This window comes from Rattus norvegicus, chromosome 12 (genome assembly GCF_021556685.1).
Source record: "Rattus norvegicus strain SHRSP/BbbUtx chromosome 12, alternate assembly SHRSP_T2T, whole genome shotgun sequence".
Taxonomy (NCBI): domain Eukaryota; kingdom Metazoa; phylum Chordata; class Mammalia; order Rodentia; family Muridae; genus Rattus; species Rattus norvegicus.
Window position 1 is genome coordinate 29,334,216 of NC_141545.1, and position 20,839 is coordinate 29,355,054.

The following is a 20,839-nucleotide window of genomic DNA, read 5'->3' on the forward strand; positions in this document are numbered from 1 at the left end:
AACTGAGCTCCGCTCCTCATAGAGCAGTAAACTCTTAATCGCTTAGCTATCTCCCCAGCCCCGGGAAGTTCTCCTTTATCTTAGACAGATAACCCTGTGGTGTGCTATGTACCAAACCCTTACACATCCCAAGCAAGCGCTCTCCAATTGAGCTGCATCCTCCCTCAGCCGTGCGTGCGTGCGTGCGTGTGTTTCTTTTTTTTTTTTAATTCTGAGATTTATCACATTGATAAAAGGCGACATGGGGGAGGGAAGGGTTTATTTGACTCACACTGAGGCCCGGTTACAGTCTGCAGTTCGTCATTGCAGGGGGTCAGGCCTTTCAGCCTCTGTCAGCATCACTCACATCTGTAGTCAGGAGCGGAGAGAAGGGATTCCTGCTTATTGCTTGCTGCTTCACAGATGAGGACCCAGACCCAGGGGTTGTGGCCACGCCCTTTCAGTCTGGCTCCTCCCACCCACGTTTGATTGACATAATCAGTATAAGTCCTCCCTAGACATGGCCACAGGCCGATTAGATTTAAGGGAATCCTTATTGAAGTTGTCTAACCTTGGCGATTCAAAATACCAAAGAACAGAGGTCGGAGAGACGGCCGTGCGTGGAAAAGCACTTTTTTTTGTGTCGAGTCAGCCATTAAAACCAACCATCCCAGCTGGCGTGCATCGCCATGGATTTTTGAGACAAGTTCTTGCTACATAGACCAGGCTGTCCTGCAATCCATAGCCCTCCTCTGTGGGATTTTTGCCATAATACACGGCCTTTTTACTGTTATCATACAAGAGTGTGCTCCTGTCTGTAATGTATTTTTTTTTTTTTTTTTTGGTGCTAGGCCTCCAGGCCCAATGCGTGCTTGACAAGTGCACTGGTTCTGAGTTGTGCTGCAGACTCTTGGCTTTTTTTTTTTTTTTTTTTAAGATTTATTTATTTATTATATATAAGTACATTGTAGCTGTCTTCAGACACACCAGAAGAGGGCATCAGATCCAATTACAGATGGTTGTGGGCCACCATGTGGTTGCTGGGATTTGAACTCAGGACCTCTGGAAGAGCAGTCAGTGCTTTTTTTTTTTTTTTTTTTTTTGGTTCTTTTTTTTTTTTTTTTTTTCGGAGCTGGGGACTGAACCCAGGGCCTTGCGCTTCCTAGGTAAGCGCTCTACCACTGAGCTAAATCCCCACCCAGCCCCGCAGTCAGTGCTCTTAATCTCCAGCTCCTTCTTCTTCTTCTTTTTTTAAACGTCTCACTGTGCAGCTCAGGCTGGCCTCAAACTCAGAAGCCTCCAACCTCAGACTCCGCATTCCTAAGATCACAGGAGTGGGCCTCCCCACACCGAATCCTGGTGTGTCACCTTTTTACATCACACCAGGAGAATGGACCCTGTTCTTATTCTTTCCTGGTGTCTAGAGCACAATGGTGATTGGAGGCTGGTTCCTGCAGGGGTCCGTGGACGGTGATTATAAGTTTCTGTTTGAATGGCATATGTGTGTCCTGATCCCCTTTGGGGACAATCTATTCACCCTCAGAGTTGAGGCTCTCTAGCCTGGCTTTTACTCCCCTAGTTGAGCTCCCTGGGCAGTGTTTCCTAACGGTCTCTGTTTTCTCATAGACAAAGGCCCCAGTGAGGAACCGTGGCAAGAAGAGAGGCCGGCAGAAGGTGAGGCCCTGCCTGTCTCCCATAATTCTCTCTCCGTGTCTACTCTAGCCTTATAAGAAATTCTCCCTTCTACTCCATCTCTCTCCAACACCCTGAATTTATTTGGGTTGGGAGACCCATGTGAGCTGTACCAGGTGGAAGAAAGTTCTAGAGTGTGTTAGAACTGACAGGCATCTCTCAGAATAAAGTTCTAGCTTGGGCTTACATATAGGTATCTAGCTGCCTTCCATGCCTAAGAAGGATTCTTAGGCCTCAGTATGTAAAACTGGCTTTCTGTATAGAAAATACTCCAAGAAAAACTGAAAACCGCTTTTCCTCTCTCTGCTGAGCAAAATATGGTGTAGGTGGTAAAAGTATACAGTTTATCACTAGCGTGTCTACTTTCTAGAATAAAACAGCCTCTTGTCAGAGATGAATGCCCCTTTGTAGAACCCAGCTCGCTATGCAGCAGATACCTGTAATTAGGAAGCGTTTACTGCCCCCTGGTGGCAGTGTATGCAAATTACAGGCTTGCTTTGCACCCACTACCTAGGTATGCAAAGTGCAGAAAGTACAAGCGTGGGTAGAGCCGCCTTTTTCCTTGTTCCGTTCCAGAGTCTCACTACAAGGTCATTTCTGATACCTCCAGAGCTGGGGTGTAAGTTAAGCACCAAGTTTCTGTACCCAGGAAACTCAACCCACTGCCTTTGCCTTCCAGAGAGCCCTGGTGATGTGATCAGGCCCCTCCGGAAGCAGGTGGAAATGCTGTTCAACACAAAATATGGTGAGTAGAGAAGACATGCCTCTAGGACAGAGACAGACACAGAGCTGGGAGCCACCATTAGGATGGGAACACTTAAGTGATTGGTCCATATAGTTCCCCCATGGCAACAGCCTCCGGCAAAGGATCCCACCCTGCTGACCTGTTGGTCCACACTCTCCCTCCAGATTATTCCCTGGCTCATGTGCTTTCAGTCAGCCTCAGCAACAGGCCTGGTGGGTAGCTACAGCAGGCCTTCCTAGAAATTTGGAATCCAGAAAAGTGGGGGTGTGACTCAGTAGTACAGTATTTTCTTAGAATCCACCAGGGGCATGGCTCTAAGGTAGGGAGCCAATATGTATGACCTTCTCATGAGAGGTAGAGATGTTGTGTAGTGGGAGAGCCCCTGCCTAGAACCCCCAGTCAGGGACTGGGGATGTGGCTCAGTGGTAGAACCCCTGCCTAGAATCTCCCAGTGAGGGGCTGGGGGCGTGGCTCAGTGGAAGAGCCCCTGCCTAGAATCCTCCAGTGAGGGGCTGGGGGCATGGCTCAGTAGTAGAGCCCCTGCCTAGAATCCCCCAGTGAGGGGCTGGGAGCATGACTCAGTGGTAGGGCCCCTGCCTAGAATCCTCCAGTGAGGGACTGGGGGTGTGGCTCAGTGGTGGAGCCCTTACCTAGAATCCCCCAGTGAGGGGCTGGGGGCAAGGCTCAGATGTAAAGTGCTTTTTAGCACTTATAATGCCCTGGATTCCATCCCCAGCCTTACAATAAAACAAGGAAGATTCCAGGAAAGAGCAAAAGATTAAAGAAGCCTATTTTCTTCATCTCCTTGAGTTTGCCCGGGGCTAGCTTCTCACACGCTCTCTCACACCTTCCTCACTCAGTCCCCGCACCCTAAGACCCATTTTACAAACAAGGAAATCTGGCATTGGCTACAGCCATGATTCAGCCAGCTCAAGGCACCAGGCTACTCAGAGTCAGCGAGCCTCAGACATGGTTCGTCCTAGATCTGGGAATACCACGGAGCTGTGTGACGGTTTAGGGGTTTCTAGGGCAGTCAGCAAGAGCAGCAGTCACATCCCAGCTACACTCAGGTTTCTACGCTATGAAGGCATGGGTGAAGAGTGGCTTTGGGGGTTCGCATTCCTGGGCTGTATGCCTCCAGATAAATCCTGACTTTTATTCTGCCCGACAGCTAGGTGTAGTTTTCTCTCCTCTGGCAAGTTTATAGGGTTTGGCTGAGTGCTGTCTCTAAAGCCCTGCCACCTGCAGCTTGCCCAGAGAGATGGGGGCAGGGATTGGGGTTCCAGGTTGCCTTACGGCAGCCATGTATTTGCAGCCAAAGCCATTGGTACCTCAGAGCCAGTCAAGGTGCCCTACTCCAAGTTCCTGATGCACCCAGAGGAGCTCTTCGTACTGGGACTGCCTGAAGGCATCTCTCTTCGAAGACCCAACTGCTTTGGGATTGCCAAGCTGAGGAAGATTCTGGAAGCCAGCAACAGTATCCAGTTTGTCATTAAGAGGTAAGGGTGGGTGTTCCAGCCTAGCCAAGGATACATAGTGTCTTAGTGTTTTGCTGCTGTGAACAGACACCATGACCAAGACAACTCTTATAAGGACAACCTTTAATTGGGGCTGGCTCACAGGTTCACAGGTTCAGTCCAGTATCATCAAGGCGGGAACATGGCAGCGTCTAGGCAGTCATGGTACAGGAGGAGCTGAGAGTTAGTTCTACATCTTGTACCGGACGCAAAGAGAAGACTGGTTTCCAGGCAGCTAGGAGGAGGGTATTAAAGCCCATGCCCACAGTGACACACCTACTCCAACAAGGCCACACCTCCTAATAGTGCCATTTCCTGGGCTGAGCACATACAAACCATCACAAATGACTTGGCAGGTGGCTTGCCTCCAGGCTTGCAGTCTTTTTTGTTTTTTTGGATTTTTTAAGATTTATTTATTTATTTTTGTATATGAGTACACTGTAGCTGTCTTCAGACATGCCAGAAGAGGGTATCGGATCCCATTACAGATGGTTGTGAGCCACCATGTGGTTGCTGGGATTTGAACTCAGGACCTCTGGAAGAGCAGTCAGTGCTCTTAACCACTGAGCCATCTCTCCAGCCCCAGGCTTGAAGTCTTACATTCAGTCCTGGGTCCACGTGGTATAAGGAGAGAACTGACTCTTGCTGTCCTTAACCTGAGGTAAGAGGTCCTGAGTTTGATTCTCAGAACCCCCTCTTAACTTCAGCTCCAGTGGTTCCAGTGCCCTTGTCTTGCTTCTGCAGGCACTACACACACACACACACACACACACACACACACACACACTCTCTCTCTCTCTCTCTCTCTCTCTCTCTTACACACACACACACACATACACACAGTCACACACGTAACACATAATTAAAAAAATAAAGAACTTGGGGTTGGGGATTTAGCTCAGTGATAGAGCGCTTGCCTAGCAAGCGCAAGGTCCTGGGTTCGGTCCCCAGCTCCGGGAAAAAAAAAAAAAAAGAAAAAAGAAAAATAAAGAACTTACAAAAAGTTAAAGTGGCCAGGCAGTGGTGTGCACACCTTTCATCCCAGCACTCAGACAGAGGCCAGCCTGGTCTACAGAGTATGTTCCAGGTCATATATACTAAGATACCAGAAGTTGACCGTTGACCTCTAATGCACCTTTCCACATGTGTGTGTACAAACATACACATCATTTTCCTGATAGTCATTCACCCACACATACATGCTGTGTGTGCTAGGCAGTAGGGATTGGATGAAGTCCAAAACAGGGCATCCGCTAGTCCAGGATTTGGAGAAATTCTCAGTGCTCAGAGCTATTGACAGCTCCTGTCTACAGGATGACTCCTGCAGTCTACCAAGGGCCTTAATTCTATGTTGGTCGGGGTTATGGAAGCCCATTGCACAGATCTGTACACTGAGGCCCGGAGGTGCTGGCTACACAGCCCTGGGGTGCTTGGACAAACCTCACTGATGGCACCGGTTATGTTTTCTAGACCCGAACTACTCACTGACGGTGTCAAAGAACCTGTTATGGACACTCAAGGTACCTGGGCATGGGGGAGACACAGGTGGGTGTGGGAGGTCATCAAGTCTCTCCATCCCCCGCCTGATGCCCCAGTGCTACCCCTACCCTAGGCATTTCCCCACTGCCCCTGTCGGGTTTGCCCCCTCAATGCCACCTGGGACCCCAGGTGCTCCCTCCTCACCTGCCTTCTCTCCCCACCCCACCCCCAGAGAGGGACTCCTGGGACCCTCTTGTGGACGAGACCCCGAAGAGACAGGGCCTTCAAGGTAAGTTTAGGCATTCCAGGGTCGTGACCTTGAGAAGCTTTAGAGGGGGAAGGGAGACCGTGGAAGTGGAATGAGACTGGATTCCACCCATGGCTCCAGGGTACCCGACTGGGCGCTGTAGCCAGACTGGTGTCTCTGAGTTAAGAGTCCGGCTGCCAATAGGGGGACAGCCAGGCACTGGGCTCCTGCACTGTCTACTCTGACTGTAGCAGTCTACCTTTCTATACTCGTCCATCGACCAGCTGTGATGTGTGCTTTTTCTTGTAAAAAAAAAAAATCTTAATGGTTTGATTTTACCAGTGAAGACCTGGGAGCCAGAGGCTGTGGTGAAAGCCTGCTGCCTCAGAGAGGCAGAGAAAGCAGCCAGCTGACCTTCCTCCTCAGCCGATGTCCTAGCACAAATGCCCTCTCTCGCACCTTCTCAAAAATCCTCCTTGAAGGATTTAGAGAGATGGCTCAATGGTTAAGAGCACTGGCCGCTCTTCCAGAGGTCCTGAGTTCAATTCCCAGCACCCGCATGGTGGCTTACAACTGTCTGTAACTCCAGTTTCAGGGAATCTGAGACCCTTACACAGACACACATGCAGGCAAAACACCAATGCACATAAAATAAAGAGGTATTATTTATCCCTTCGGTGCTCATAAAATAGTGCACATAAATTGAAAATGAGTAAAAGATGGTCTCTTTTACTGCCTGTGCCTCTCTCTCTCAGTCCTCCCGACGCCCTCACTCTCTGTGGTTTTCTCTATGTTCACTTCCTGACAACTGGTTGCTTGCTCCGCCCCTTGACCTGTGGTTAACCTTATTTCATCCTGTTTCGAATATTCAAGCAGAAAGCTCTCGGATTCAAGGTATATGCTAAGGCTAGGCCACACACCAACTACTAAGTTTTTCCAGTAAATAACAGTCTCAAGAGTTTGAAGTGTGATCAAATATCCCACAACGTAGTTCTTACTGCTTTGAAATTGAGGAGTGGATGGGGGCCGTGGAGAGCCAGAAAGGTGGGCAGGAAGGCAAGCGGTGGGACATGGGGAAATGCTATAGGAGGGCTTGTAGCTGGACCACAGAGCGTGCTCCTTGTGTGGGAGGCCAGACAGCATCCCTGTTGTAGGGATGCAACTGAGATCCTAGCACATCCTATGAGTGCTGCACTTAGAGAACTAGAGGGCATGGCTGGGGTGAATCCCCCAGGATGACTGTCACCAAGTGACCCTTTTATGGTCGCCATACTTCTAAGGAGTTCAGAGAGGCAGCAGTGGCCAATGCTGGAGATAGAGGAGCTCACAGAGGTAGGAACCAAATCCGGGGACTGGCTGTCATTCACCTCAGCCCCTCACTCCTCCCACATTCTACAGGAAGGGGAAATTGTTAGGCGTTTCTCACCCTCTGTAGATTCCTACAGCCAGACCCTTGGCAGGCTGAGAATGTCACCAGGAATGCATATGAAGCACCAGAGGTCATTTCCTCTTTCCCCTGCGGTCCATACCCTTTCTCTCCTAAGGCCAGGGCAGGAGGTAACCTCTCTGAGGTCAAGGGTGCATGCAGTTGTAACATGCTGATACATTGCAGTCCTTAATCAAAGCTACTTCAGAATGGTAGAGCCCCTGCCTAGAATCCCCCAGGGAGGGGCTGGGGGCGTGGCTCAGTGGTAGAGCACCTGCCTAGAATCCCCCAGGGAGGGGCTGGGGGCGTGGCTCAGTGGTAGAGCCCCTGCCTAGAATCCCCCAGTGAGGGGCTGGGGGCGTGGCTCAGTGGTAGAGCCCCTGCCTAGAATCCCCCAGTGAGGGGCCGGGGGGCGTGGCTCAGCGGGAGAGCACCTGCCTAGAATCCCCCAGTGAGGGGCCGGGGGCGTGGCTCAGTGGTAGAGCCCCTGCCTAGAATCCCCCAGGGAGGGGCTGGGGGCGTGGCTCAGTGGTAGAGCACCTGCCTAGAATCCCCCAGTGAGGGGCTGGGGCGTGGCTCAGTGGTAGAGCCCCTGCCTAGAATCCCCCAGTGAGGGGCTGGGGGCGTGGCTCAGTGGTAGAGCCCCTGCCTAGAATCCCCCAGTGAGGGGCTGGGGGCGTGGCTCAGTGGTAGAGCCCCTGCCTAGAGTCCCCCAGTGAGGGGCTGGGGGCGTGGCTCAGTGGTAGAGTATTTCTGTGTGATCTGCAAGGCTTCATCTCTCGTGCCACCAAATAATCAATAGCTACTGATGGTGTGGACACTCCCATCTGGCCCTCTCTCTTATGAACTCTTGGAAGACTTCACTGCAACTCCCACACAGCTAAGGACACAGAAACCCCCTCTCGGCGGTGTCTCACCTCTGGGCTTGTTTATTCGTTTGTTAGTTTTCAAATGTCAACAATTAGCTTAATTTCATTTCATTGCTGTTGTCGAAACAGTGTGAGTCCTTCCAGGAAATCAAAACACACACACACACACACACACACACACACACACACACACACACACACACACACACGGAGTCTCAACGAAGACTGGCTCTGAAGGACTCTGAGGGGCCCACTCCAAAGATCTGCTAATTGCCAGACAAGGAGCTCCCTGTAATTAGGAAATCATTTTCCTGTAAAAGTCACCAAGTGCCTTTTAATGTAATCGCCTCTGTCCGTAATTGTATTCACTTCGCAGAAAATTACAACACCAGACTCTCTCGGATCGACATCGCCAACACGCTTAGGGAACAAGTCCAAGACCTGTTTAACAAGAAATACGGTGAGTTACAGGCAGGGGTCAGGTGGAGGGAGAGGTGGGCATGGACAGTTCCCTACCTGTGCCAACTTCACGTTTGGCAAAGAGGTTGATCTATCTTTTAGGTATTTCTTCGCTCTCTTTTTTTTTTTTTTTTAAGTCTATTTATTGTGCGTACAGGCATGTAAGTGGGTACGAACGTTCCCTATCACAAACACGGTCAGATTTGCAGGATTGTTTTCTTCCTTCCACTACGTGGGTCCTAGGAATGAAATTCGATTTGCCCGGTTTGACGGCAGCCACCTTTGCGTGCCGAGTCATCTCCACCAGATCTGTGATATTTCTTGAACATCTACTATGTGCCATGCACTGGAGGCAGGGTGTCACGGAAAGCAGACCCTAGTGGGATGTGGCTGGTGGTGTGCACCTGTAACCTCATCGCTTGAGGCAGAAGGATTGCTCTGAGTTCCGGGCCCAGCATGAACTACAGAGTACGATTTTGTTGAGAGACAAATAGAAAGTGTGTGTGGATGCAGGCTGGCGAGGTGGCTACAGGGCATAGGGTGTTTACTGCCAAGCCTGATGACAGGGGTTCGATTCCTGGACCCCACGTAATGAAAGGAGAGAGCCGACAACTGCAGTGTCTCCCTCTTGCCTCTACCGTGTGCACCTCGGGATGTATACACACACACACACACACACACACGCGCGCGCGCGCGCGAAGATGTCATTTAAAACTCTAATAGAGGCTGGGGTGTGGCTCAGTTGATAAACTGCTTGCTTAGCATGTGAAGCCCTGGGCTCCATCCATGACACAACATAAACTGGGTACGATGGTAGATACCTGTCATCAGAAGTTCAAAACCAGACGGGAGGTGGTAGCACACACTTTTTTTTTTTTAAAGATTTATTTATTTTATGTATGTGAGTGCACTGTAGCTGTCTTCAGACACACCAGAAGAGGGCATCAGATCCCATTACAGATGGTTGTGAGACACCATGTGATAGCTGGGAATTGAACTCAAGACCTCTGGGACCGCTTAGCCATCTCTCCAGCCCCTGGTGGTACACACCTTTAATCAAAAAAGGAAGGGAGAAAGGGAGGGAGGGAGGGAGGAAGGAATTTAAAGCCCTTCTTAGCTACATAGCATGTTGGAAGTCAGTCTGAACTACATGAGACCCTGCCTCAAAAAAACAAAACAACAACAAAAAAAACCTTAAGAATTGCTGGTGAGGTTGAGGGGCTGGAGAGATGGCTCAGCGGTTAAGAGCACTGACTGCTCTTCCAGAGGTCCTGAGTTCAAATCCCAGCAACCACATGGTGACTCACAACCATCTGTAATGAGATCTGATGCCCTCTTCTGGTGTGTCTGAAGACAGCTGCAGTGTACTCATATCAAATAAATAAATCTTTAAAAGAGAGAGAGAGAATGGCTGGTGAGGGTGGAGGGATAGCTCAGCCATTAAGAGGAGCATTGGCGGGCTGGAGAGATGGCTCAGAGGTTAAGAGCACTGACTGCTCTTCCAGAGGTCCTGAGTTCAATTCCCAGCAACCACATGGTGGCTCACAACCATCTGTAATGGGATCTGATGCCCTCTTCTGGTGTGTCTGAAGACAGCTACAGTGTACTCATGTATATAATAAATAAATAAATCTTTAAAAAAAAAAAAAGAAAAAAAAAAGAGGAGCATTGGCGGGGCTGGGGATTTAGCTCAGTGGTAGAGTGCTTGCCTAGCAAGCACAAGGCCCTGGGTTCGGTCCCCAGCTCCGAAAAAAATAAAAAATAAATAAATAAATAAAAGAGGAGCATTGGCTACATTTGATTTTCACCACCCACGTGGTCACTCACAAGGGCTTGTAACTCTAGTCCTGGGATCTGATACACCTTTTTGGACTCTAAAAGCACCAGGCCGTGCACATGGTACACAGACACACATGCAGACCAAAGACCCATACACATTTAATTAATTAATCAACTTTGCATATAGAAGACCCAGGCGTGATGGTGCATGCCTTTAACCCCAGAACTTAAGAGGCAGAGGCTGATGGATCTTTGTTTGAGTCCAGCCTGGTCTACATAGGAAGTCCCGGGCCAGCCAAGGCTACAAAATAAGACCACGTCTCAGAAGAAGTGGAGGGAAAGGAAGAAGGGAAGAGACCTGAGACCAGTTAGACAGTGGTCCCTGGAAAGCAGACAGCCCTGGCTGCCTTAAACCCAGCACCAGGAACCATGTATTCGAGGCCCACCCAGCGTGGATTCCCACCAGAAACTCTCTGCATAGGATATCTATTCACCTCCGAGTTCTATCCATGTACAGCTTCTCCGGTCTTCCACAAAGGGCCTGTGCCCTCTGGGAGAGGAGCCCCCACCCTCCTGCTTTACACCCTGTTCTACCCCTTGCTCTTGACTGGTCCAACTGTCTTTCTCGTATCCAGGTGAAGCTCTGGGCATCAAATACCCAGTGCAGGTGCCCTACAAGCGAATCAAAAGCAATCCAGGCTCGGTAATCATCGAAGGCCTGCCCCCCGGGATCCCATTCCGCAAGCCCTGCACCTTTGGCTCCCAGAACCTGGAAAGGATCCTCTCTGTGGCTGACAAGATCAAGTTCACCGTCACCAGGTACTTGATGAGGACGAACTCGGACTAGACTGGCTGGGACTGGGAACCGGCTCCAGAAGTTCTATAGCAGGGGTGTTGGAGAAGCACTTATAGACCAAACCAGATATAGGGGATCCCTCATATTGACTGGGCACTCTTCTAACTGTATGCCCCACAGCAGCCCCTTAGGCAAACCCAGCCCCCTGATGGAGCAAAAGTCCCATGTACCTACATGGCCTGGACATCTGGTGGAAATGTAGACTGTGGGCGCAGGAGTCCATTTTGTGGGGAAGTGTTTACTGAGCAAGTATGAGGACCTACGTTTGGATGCACCTCAGTACCCATGCAAAACTCTGGGCGTGTAAGCAGGTTACATGTACTTGTTACGCCGCCATGACCTATGGGAAAGAGAGGAAGGCCCCCAGGGCCTTGCTGGCTAGCCAGTCTAGCTAAATGACTTGCTCTGTGTTTGGGGAAAACCCTTTTCTCAAAAAAGAAACAAAGAAGTGTAGGCGGCTGATTAAGGAAGACCCTGGAGGTCGACCTTTGGCTTGCGTGTGTGCACATAAACAAGAAATACCTTCTCCTCCCCCCCCCCCCCGCCCCCAGTGCACACACTCACAACGGTACAGATCCCAAAACGAGCCTCTCATCCCACCACACAGGAAACAGACACAAGAAGCTTATGAGTTAAAGTTAGCCCAGGCTACATAATTAGACCCTTTAGAGCAAAAGACAAAACAAGCTAGGGATGTGACCTGGTTGGTTTCACGGTGTGTCTAGAACACACGAAGCTCTGAGTTCCGTCTCCGGCGCCTCATAAGCCAGGAGTAGTGGTGCACACCTGTAATGTCAGCACTCAGCAGGTAGAGGCAGGATCAGAAGTTCAAAGTCAACCTTGGCTACAGCATAGGGATTCAAGGCTAGTCTGGGCTTACGTGAGACCCTCTCTCAGAGTCGAACAAATGCTAATGTCTGAAAAGAGCCTTGGGCGTTTGTTACTGATTCCTTGGCAAACTAGTATCACGACGTACCTAGTGGTAATCTTGTCCCCATCCCTTTTCCCTGAAGCTCACTTCTGTTTCCCTTCTAGGCCATTTCAAGGACTCATCCCAAAGCCTGGTAAGTGGCACTCGTGTGGGTTTGGGAGGTACTTGGTGTTGGGGACAGGGCTCCATGCACAGTTCTGGGAACTCAAAGCCAAGTCCATCGTGAGATACTGCCTGGTTCAGGACCAGACCTGGGTACTGCTCTGCTGTTCCCGCAGATCCCCTGGTGTTAAGGCCCAGAGAGCCCATTAAGACAGCATGGGAGCCACAGTCAGAGGTTGCAGTGGTGCCAGGGTCCCCACAACCTCCAGGAGACCCAGCTAACTCAGGGCGTGGGGGAAATGGATGCCAAGTGTATTTGAATGTTGTCATGGGGTGCAGGGGGCTTGGAGGGGATATGTGAGGGTTTGGGGACCTGGGAAGATAATATAGTCTATAAAGTACTTGCTATGCAAACAAGAGGACCTGAGTTTGATCCCAGGAACCCACATATAAAGCTTTGTGTAGGGGTGCATGGGGTAGGGAAAAAAAAAGCCAAACCACAGCTGTGTGTAGTGGTGCAGTTTGTCATCCCGTGCCAGGGAAGTGGAGCTTTTCGAATTGCTAGAACTCACTGAGTAGCCTGCCCGGTTTATTGAACAAGTTCCAGGCCAGTGAGAGACCTTCTCAAATGAAGAAAGCTGAGCACAGCGGCACACAGTACTCAGGAGGCAGAGGCTGGTGGATCTCTGTGAGTTTGAGGTTTGCTTGGTCTATACAGAGAAACATAGTTTCAAAAACCAAATAGAGAACTTCTATAGAATCCCCCAGGGAGGGGCTGGGGGCGTGGCTCAGTGGTAGAGCCCCTGCCTGGAATCCCCAGGGAGGGACTGGGGGCGTGGCTATGTCAAGCTTGCTCCGATTACATGTATTTCACCAAGCCTGATTTATGAGTTGCTGGGGTCTTATGCATTCTAGGCAAGAACCTATCAGATCAGGTATATCCTTAGCCCCCAAGATCCTATCTTGAAAAAATAATTTTTTAAACAAAACAATAAAAGCCCCTGGACTCATTTTACCTGCTGCAGCAGCTCATGGGGTGGACTCTAGGATCCTGTGCCCACTGTGGAAAGAGACCTGGGTGAGGCCAGAGGCTGAGCCAGAGCTGGCAGTCAGACCATGGGGGAAATGAGTACTTCCTCAGGAAGGAAGCTGGGGACAACAACGCAGTCAGTACTCATGAACACAGAGGCTGCCTTTCCACCAGTCAGAGATCTAGAAAGTCCCTCCCTTTAGACTGACCGTGGCCCAGCCTGTGTGCCTGGTCCCGTAGCAAGCTCCTCCCCTCCACCTCCCACCCCAGCTCTTGACTTAGTTTGTAAATGCGGGCCTCTTGGACCCAGGCTGAGAGCCTAAAGTCAGACGCTAGCCAGTGGCCAACCCTGACACATCTAAGCTGATGTCACTGCTGGGTGCTGCTGCGCCTGTCCCTCTGGGATCCAGGAAGTGTGGCTGGGAACCCAGAGAGTAAATAAGTCAGTCAATCCCCCTACAGCTCCCCTGTCTCTCCCTGACCTCCAAACCCACTCGTTTTGGGGACAGCCTCCTGATATGTATTCTAGACTGGCCTCAAATTTGTGACCTTCCTGCCTCAGCCTCCAGAGCGTTGAGGTTACAGTTGTGGGCCACCACTCTGGGGTTGGTTACCTTTTCCTAGGAGGAAACACAGACTAGAGTTTAAGGAAATTTCTCGAAGTCGCAGAGCATTTGCCTAGCCTGGCTGATATTTGAAAGGAAAGGACTTCCCTATTGCGGGAGCCAAGTCTTACTTTTACTGTTCTAAAGCGCTGATCCTGCTGCGTGTCTCTCTGTCGCCCCCTCCTGACCACTAGGTGCAATGACATGGGTCCCGTCTGCAATCGCCCGGTTTACAAACTGGTTTATTTACTTGATTGATAGGGTTTGGCTTTAGGATTTTTCGTTTGTTTTTTATGTTTTTCCAGACAAGGTTTTTCTGTGTAGCTCTGGCTTTCCTGGAACTTGATCTGTAGACCAGGCTGGCCTCGAACTCACAGAGATCTATCTACTTGCCTCTGGCTCCTGAGTGCTAGGATTAAAGGCATCTGGCTCTGGTTTTAGAACTTTGAAATTGTGTGTGTGTGTGTGTGTGTGTGTGTGTGTGTGTTGTGTGTGTGTGTGTGTGTGTGAATGAAAGTGGGGAATGGGTGGGTGTGCACACATGCATGTGCAGAGGCCATAGAACAAATGGAGCTGGCATTTTTATTGTTGTTTTTGTTATTGTTGTTATTATTTTTTTTAAGATAGTATCTCTCACTGGCCTGAAGCTAGGCCGACCAGCTAGTCCCAGACATCCTCCTGTCCCTGCCTCTCCAGTGATGGGATTACAATCTCACACTATCACTCATAGCTTTTAAGAAAGAAAGGAAGGGGGGCTGGGCATTTAGCTCAGTGGTAGAGCGCTTGCCTACCAAGCGCAAGGCCCTGGGTTCAGTCCCCACCTCCCAAAAAAAGAAAAGGAAAAAAAAAAAAAAAGAAAGGAAGGAAGGAACAAAACAAAAACAAACGAACAAGGGCTGGAGAGATGGCTCAGCGGTTAAGAGCACCCGACTGCTCTTCCAGAGGTCATGAGTTCAATTCCCAGCAACCACATGGTGGCTCACAACCATCTGTAAAGAGATCCGATGCCCTCTTCTGGTGTATCTGAAGACAGCTACAGTGTACTTATATATAATAAATAAATAAATCTTTAAAAAAAAAAAAAAAAAAGAACAAAAAAAAAAACCTGTTTGTGAGCGCAATGCCTTCAGAGCCCAGAAGATGTCACCAGATCCCCTGCAGCTGGAGTTACAGCTGTGAGCTGCTCTGGCCCTGGTAACTGTACAACTGTACTCAGGTCCTCTCAGGTCTGAACCACTGAGCTGTCTCTCCCGTGTGTGTGTAGACTCAGGTCTTCGGCCTTAGAAGCAAGTAGATGTCTTCACCAGGCAAGCTACTTGGCTGGTTCCTGACCCTGCTTTTTGCAAGGATGTGGGGGTTCAGGTCTTCATGTTTTCCAGAAAAGCATTTCACTCGCTGAGCTTTCTTTACTCACTGAGTTTTATCTCCCTAGGCGTGGCTTTTGTCCGTTTCTTGTGGTTATCGCTGCAGTGTTTTGGGGGAGCTGTTTATCTGTTTGACTGTTTTGTGTGTGTGTGTGTGTGTGTGTGTGTGTGTGTGTGTGTGTGTGTGCACTGCCTGTGTGCCTGGTGTCTGTGGAGGTCAGGGAACTGGACATAGAGATGATTGAAAGCTACAGTGAACCCTAGGAACCAAACCTTGTTCTTTTGCAAGAGCAGCCAACCCTCTTAACCCCTGAGCCATCTCTTTACCCCCACCCCAATCCCAGTTGCTTTTTTGTGGAGTAGACCAGGCCAACCCAGAACTTGGTGTTTTAACCGAGACTCATCTTAAACTTAGGATCCCCCTGCGTCCACCTCATGGTGCTGGGATAACAGACATGTGTTATATTATGTCAGGCTAGTCCACTCTTGTCTGAGACTTTCTGTTGCTATGATAAACACCGTGATTAAAAAACACCTTCGGGCAGAAAGGGGTTGTTTTGGCTTTTAATTCCAGGACACCCTCCATCACTGAGGGAAGACAGGGCAGGAACCTGGAGGAACACTTTTACTGCCTTTCCCCGCTGACTTGCTCAGCCTGCTTTCATAAACACCTCAGAAGTACCACAGTGGGCGGGGCCCTCCCCCCTCAATCACCAATTAAGAAAATGCTCTACCAGTTTGCCTATAGTCCTTCAGATGGCGGCATTGTCTCATTTGAGTTTAGCTTATGTCAAGGAAAGGTGCTGGGACCAGGCGCAGTCCAGTCTCTTCTGTATCTGGAAGGGTCCCCCAGCTGGGGAGGTCCCTGTGGGGAGAGACTGATGGAGGCATAATCCCAGAGGAATCACGGGAACAATGCGAGATGCTGAGGGAAGGACTAATAAGTATTGTGGAGGGAAAAGAGAAAGGCAGGGCTATATGGACTCTGAGAACAGCGGGTGCTGTGGGAATCCTCCAAAAGTGGGTGCAAATTAGTTTCTCCAAATCCATACAGTGGTGACCTGCAGGTGGGTGGAGTCTTTCTCTCCCGTGCCAAGCCAGACTCCCATCCGGAGTAGGGAGGTGACATTTTCCATGCAGAGCGAGGAGACAGCCATGAACTTGGACTCCAGGATCTTGAGTTTGCTTCCTTATGGTTGTTTGAAACGGAATGTCGCAGGTGTCCCAGGCTGGCCTTGAACTCACTGGACATCAAGGACGACCTTAAACTCCGACTCTTCCACCCCCATTCTACATCCAAAGTGCTGGGGTCACAAGTGTGCACACCATGCCGTTTTGTGCGGGGCCCGGGATGAAACCCAGGACTTCGTGCATGCTAGGCAAGCACTCTGCCAATAGGATCACATCCCCAGCCAGCTTGAAATCTTTCTTCCTGTTTGTCTGTCTATCTTTGTTTGAGACTGGGTTTCTCTGTCACAGAACTGGATCTGTAGGCCAGGCTGGCTTTGAACTCAGTCAGATCCACCTGCCTCTGCCTCTCAAGTGCTGGGACTACAGGTGTGAGCCACCATCACCCAGCTCTGTGTGTGTCTTTGACAATGTCTCACTGTGTAGCCCAGGCTAGCCTTGAATTTACAGTCCTCTCCCTGGGATCCTGTGAGATTACAGGTCCATGCCACCAGGTTGGATGTGGGTTTTGTTTTCAGACCTCAGACCTTTTGTTTCCCAGATGATGCCAGATTTGAATGTTCTGGTGGTAGCTATGGTGACCAGCTTCTACCTGGGGCAGGTGGCCTACTGAAGGGAAAGCTGGAGCCAAGAACCAGGAAGGAAGGGGGGGAGAGGGAGAGGGAGAGGTGAGATATTAAGATCTAGAAGTAGAGGGGTTGGTGATTTAGCTCAGTGGTAGAGCACTTCCCTAGCAATCACAAGGCCCTGGGTTCGGACCTCAGCTCCGAAAAAAAAGGAAAAAAAAATCTAGAAGTAGAAAGCGGTGGACTGGCTGATGAGGAAGGGGGTAAAATAAAGATGGAAAAATAACCTAAAAGCCTAGGTCTGAGAAGCCTGGGGTGAGGGAGAAGTTTTGTAAGTAGTGAGCTCCCTGTCACTAGAGGCATTCAAGCTGAGGTTAGAGAGTCACTTAACAGAGAGAATATTCTTCCGTGGTTTGCTGCAAAGGAGGAAGAGAAGAGCCGTTCCCACGGCACAAGAGGTGACGGATCCTCTCCCCTTTGCTGCCTACTTGTGACTTCCAAACAGCCAGTCATTTTCCCCGCAAGATGTAGTGACGTGCATCTGTCTTCCCAGCACCTGGGAATAGTGCAAGGCGAGCTTCAGTTACATAAGTAAGTTTGAGGCTAGCCTGGGCTATAAGTGACTGGATCATAGGGACCAGAGGTGGCTCAGAGATGGCTCACAGTTGCCTGTAACTCCAGTGCCAGAGGAGCAGACACCCACTTCCAGACACACAATAGCAGCACTGTTAACCTCTGACACCAGGGTGCAGCTTCAGTGCGCTTTCAGGGAAAAGTGGGGTGCACCGGGGTCCGCACAGGCAGGGCAGAGCTACAGGAAGCCTGTGTGGCTCCAGCAAGCCAGCTCTTTCTTTAATTTTTTATATTATTTATTTAATGTATATGAATACACTGTAGCTGTCTTCAGACACACCGGAGGAGGGCATCGGATCTCATTACAGATGGTTGTGAGCCACCATGTGGCTGCTGGGATTTGAACTCAGGACCTCTGGAAGAGCAGTCAGTGCTCTTAACCGCTGAGCCATCTCTCCAGCCCCAGCTCTTTTGAGCATCAGTGCCCTCATGTATAAAACAGAAGCAGGATTGTGTGGTCTTTAGTGTGGAGCCCAAGGCCAGACAGGTCTCAGCCAGAGGCTTAGAGAGCTGGCTCTGCAGCCTGGATTACGTCTTCCAGATGTAAGCCTGGCAGGTCTCTGTGTTGGCTACCCGCTACCCAGAAACTTGAGCACTCCAAGGGGCTACAGCCAAATCCCAGTTTAATTTAGGACACCCCACAGTCAACCTCCCAGTTCAAGTTCAATTTTGAGAAATTGTTACGGCAAATGAAGCCCCCACCCCGTGAGAATTAACTCCAAGCATGGAGAGAGAACAGGGGGAGACATTTTTAATTTCTTTAATAATATTGTGTTCCTGAGGAAAAAGCCTCCCAGGACAAATGTCTCTTGTGGCTCTGTGGAGGTTTAAGCTATCCCTGCCCTCATCTGAGAAATGCTTTCAGATTCCTTCCCTCAAGTTACACCTTGGGCAATTCACCGTGTTTTTATCGAGACAGAACCTGCAATTTTTAGACATTTCTGAACAAATGGGAAGATTTACAGTGTAAAAATATTGTCACACTTACCTCAACGCAGACCAAGGTAGCTGTTAACCAAGGTCACCCTGCCTACCCAGCAGAATTAATGCTTGTCCTGGTGAAAGGCTCATGGCTTAATCAATGGCTGTCAGCCAGGGTCTTCTCTGAGCTGCCTAGCAGGGGCGCTGGGCCTGTAGCTGAATTTTACTTGTGTATATATTTTCTTATCTTTTAAATTTATGTATTATGTATTTTTTTTAAAAATATGAGTATGTTCTGTCTGTATGATGCCAGGTGAGGACATATTATCCCTTTATAGATGGTTATGAGCCACCTTCTACCACTGCCTGGCAAACTTAATATTCTCTAAGCTTTTTCTTTTTTTCTTTTTTTAAGATTCATTTATTATGGGCTAGAGAGATGGCTCAGTGGTTAAGAGCACTGACTGCTCTTCCAGAGGTCCTGAGTTCAAATCCTAGCAACCACATGGTGGCTCACAACCATCTATAATGATATCTGATGCCCTCTTCTGGTGAATCTGAAGATAGCTTCATTGTATTCATATATAATAAATAAATCTTAAAAAAATGCATTTATTATGTATACAGCATCCTGCCTACACATATGCCTGTAGGCCAGAAGAGGGCACCAGATCTCATTACAGATGGTTGTGAGCCACCATGTGGTTGCTGGGATTTGAACTCAGGACCTCTGGAAGAGCAGTCAGTGCTCTTAACCGCTGAGCCGTCTCTCCAGCCCTCTCTAAGCTTTTATAACAATGATTTACACTGAGGAAAGTGACTATCCATTTCTCTAGCATTGTCTGCGGCCCAGTTTGAAAGGCTCAGTGGAGGGGAAAGGCCTGCCTGCCACACAGAGGTAGCAAAAGGCCTGGGTGATAGCACTGAAGGCCTCTCAGTGCTGTCTGTCTCCTTGAAAGTAAGGAGGACTTCCTGGATCTGAGGTAGGCCTGGCGTTGATGTTGACAATCAAGGAGCAGGGTAGGGGGAGACATTAGAGGAACAGAAATGGCCTCTTTTGCCCCTTTAGGAACTTAGTTTGCCATTTCTGAGCTGTGCTATTAGGTAAGTCAACTATGATCTTCGATTATGGATAAGTTAACTTGCCGTCTATATGATCTTAGATAAGTTAATTGAGTGTGTTATCTTGGGTAAGTTAGCTCACCATGCATGACCACATAGATAAGTTAACTTACTATCTCTGGTCATGGATAAGCCTACCTTAACAATCTACAATTTTAGGTAGGCTGACTTACTATTTCTCAGCCTTCCTTTCCTCAGGGTCCTCTCTGCCCTTTGGTATTCCATTCCCCAAGGCCTGAGGAATATTTTCCTGGCCTCAGTCCTCCAGTCCCCTGCTTTCCTCCTTCTCTACCCTTCCAGCTCTGTCTTGGTCTTGAGAGTTCAAAATAGTACTGTCCTTTCTTGGTGTCTTTTTTTTTTAATTATTTACTTATTTATTTTATATATATGAGTGTATCTTCAGAAGGCATCAGACCCCATTATAGATGGTTGTAAGCCACCATGTGGTTGCTGGGATTTGAACTCAGGACCTATGGAAGAGCCGTCAGTGCTCTTAACCACTGAGCCATCTCTCCAGACCCCTTTCTTGGTGTCTAAAGACACTACAATCCCAGCACCAACCACACTTCCTCTGCTGCTCTGTCAGGATGGCTCCAATAATGACTGCCTTTCTGTCTTCCTGAGATGCCCTGGCCTCTGCTAGGGTGGGGCAGGAAGGCCGCTGTGGGCAGATGCCACACTGCTGGGCTCAGATCTGGCATTATGCTTCCTCCTTTATTACAAAAGGGCCTGTGGAGCCAAGTGTCTGGGAATCCCTGACCATTTCCTAGTCTGTGGAAACTCAGCCAGAGCCACTGTGCCTGCCAGCGCTGGAGAGACAAAATCAGGCTGATCTACAGAGTGAGCTCCAGGATGGCCAGGGCTACACAGAGAAACCCTGTCTCAAAAAAGAAAACCAAAGACTTAATGTCCTGCACCCCGTGTGTCCGTGTGTGGTTGGAAAGAAACTTCTGTGTTCTCAGGATCATTGAGAGAGAGAGAGAGAGAGAGAGAGAGAGAGAGAGAGAGAGGCTCTGCCAGCCCATGAGGTTGAAGGAGCCTCAGATTTTTCAATAAGATTCCAGAAACCCTTTCGTAAACATATGAAGCAGAAGGACTCGGGATGGCTAAGTTAGCAAACCCACTGAGAAAAGACCAGCTATGGTGGTGTCCACTTAAACTCCCAGCTCTGCAGGAGCAGAGAGGAGCAAGTGGTGTAGCCTTCCTGGCCAGTTCCAAATAAGACAGTCTTTCAAAAAAGTAAGCATCCTGAGGAAGGGCTTCGTTGGTACACAGGCGTGAATGCACAAACACACACAAAAATTAATTAACCTCTGAAGACCACCCGAG

General features: G+C 49.4%; 1 protein-coding gene across 47 annotated transcripts in view; it reads left to right on the forward strand.

Annotated features, from left to right (window-relative positions):
- The window catches only part of Gtf2ird1 (GTF2I repeat domain containing 1), a 106,673-nt gene that overhangs the window by 74,035 nt on the left and 11,799 nt on the right, over window positions 1-20,839 (forward strand). For 26 of the 47 annotated variants that reach the window (XM_087577697.1, XM_087577707.1, XM_087577709.1 and 23 more), the window contains 8 exon segments: window positions 1,606-1,653; window positions 2,351-2,416; window positions 3,732-3,915; window positions 5,404-5,453; window positions 5,645-5,701; window positions 8,331-8,414; window positions 10,828-11,011; window positions 12,084-12,112. In XM_087577697.1, the coding sequence (XP_087433823.1) occupies window positions 1,606-1,653; window positions 2,351-2,416; window positions 3,732-3,915; window positions 5,404-5,453; window positions 5,645-5,701; window positions 8,331-8,414; window positions 10,828-11,011; window positions 12,084-12,112 (702 nt within the window). 47 annotated transcript variants of the gene reach the window in all.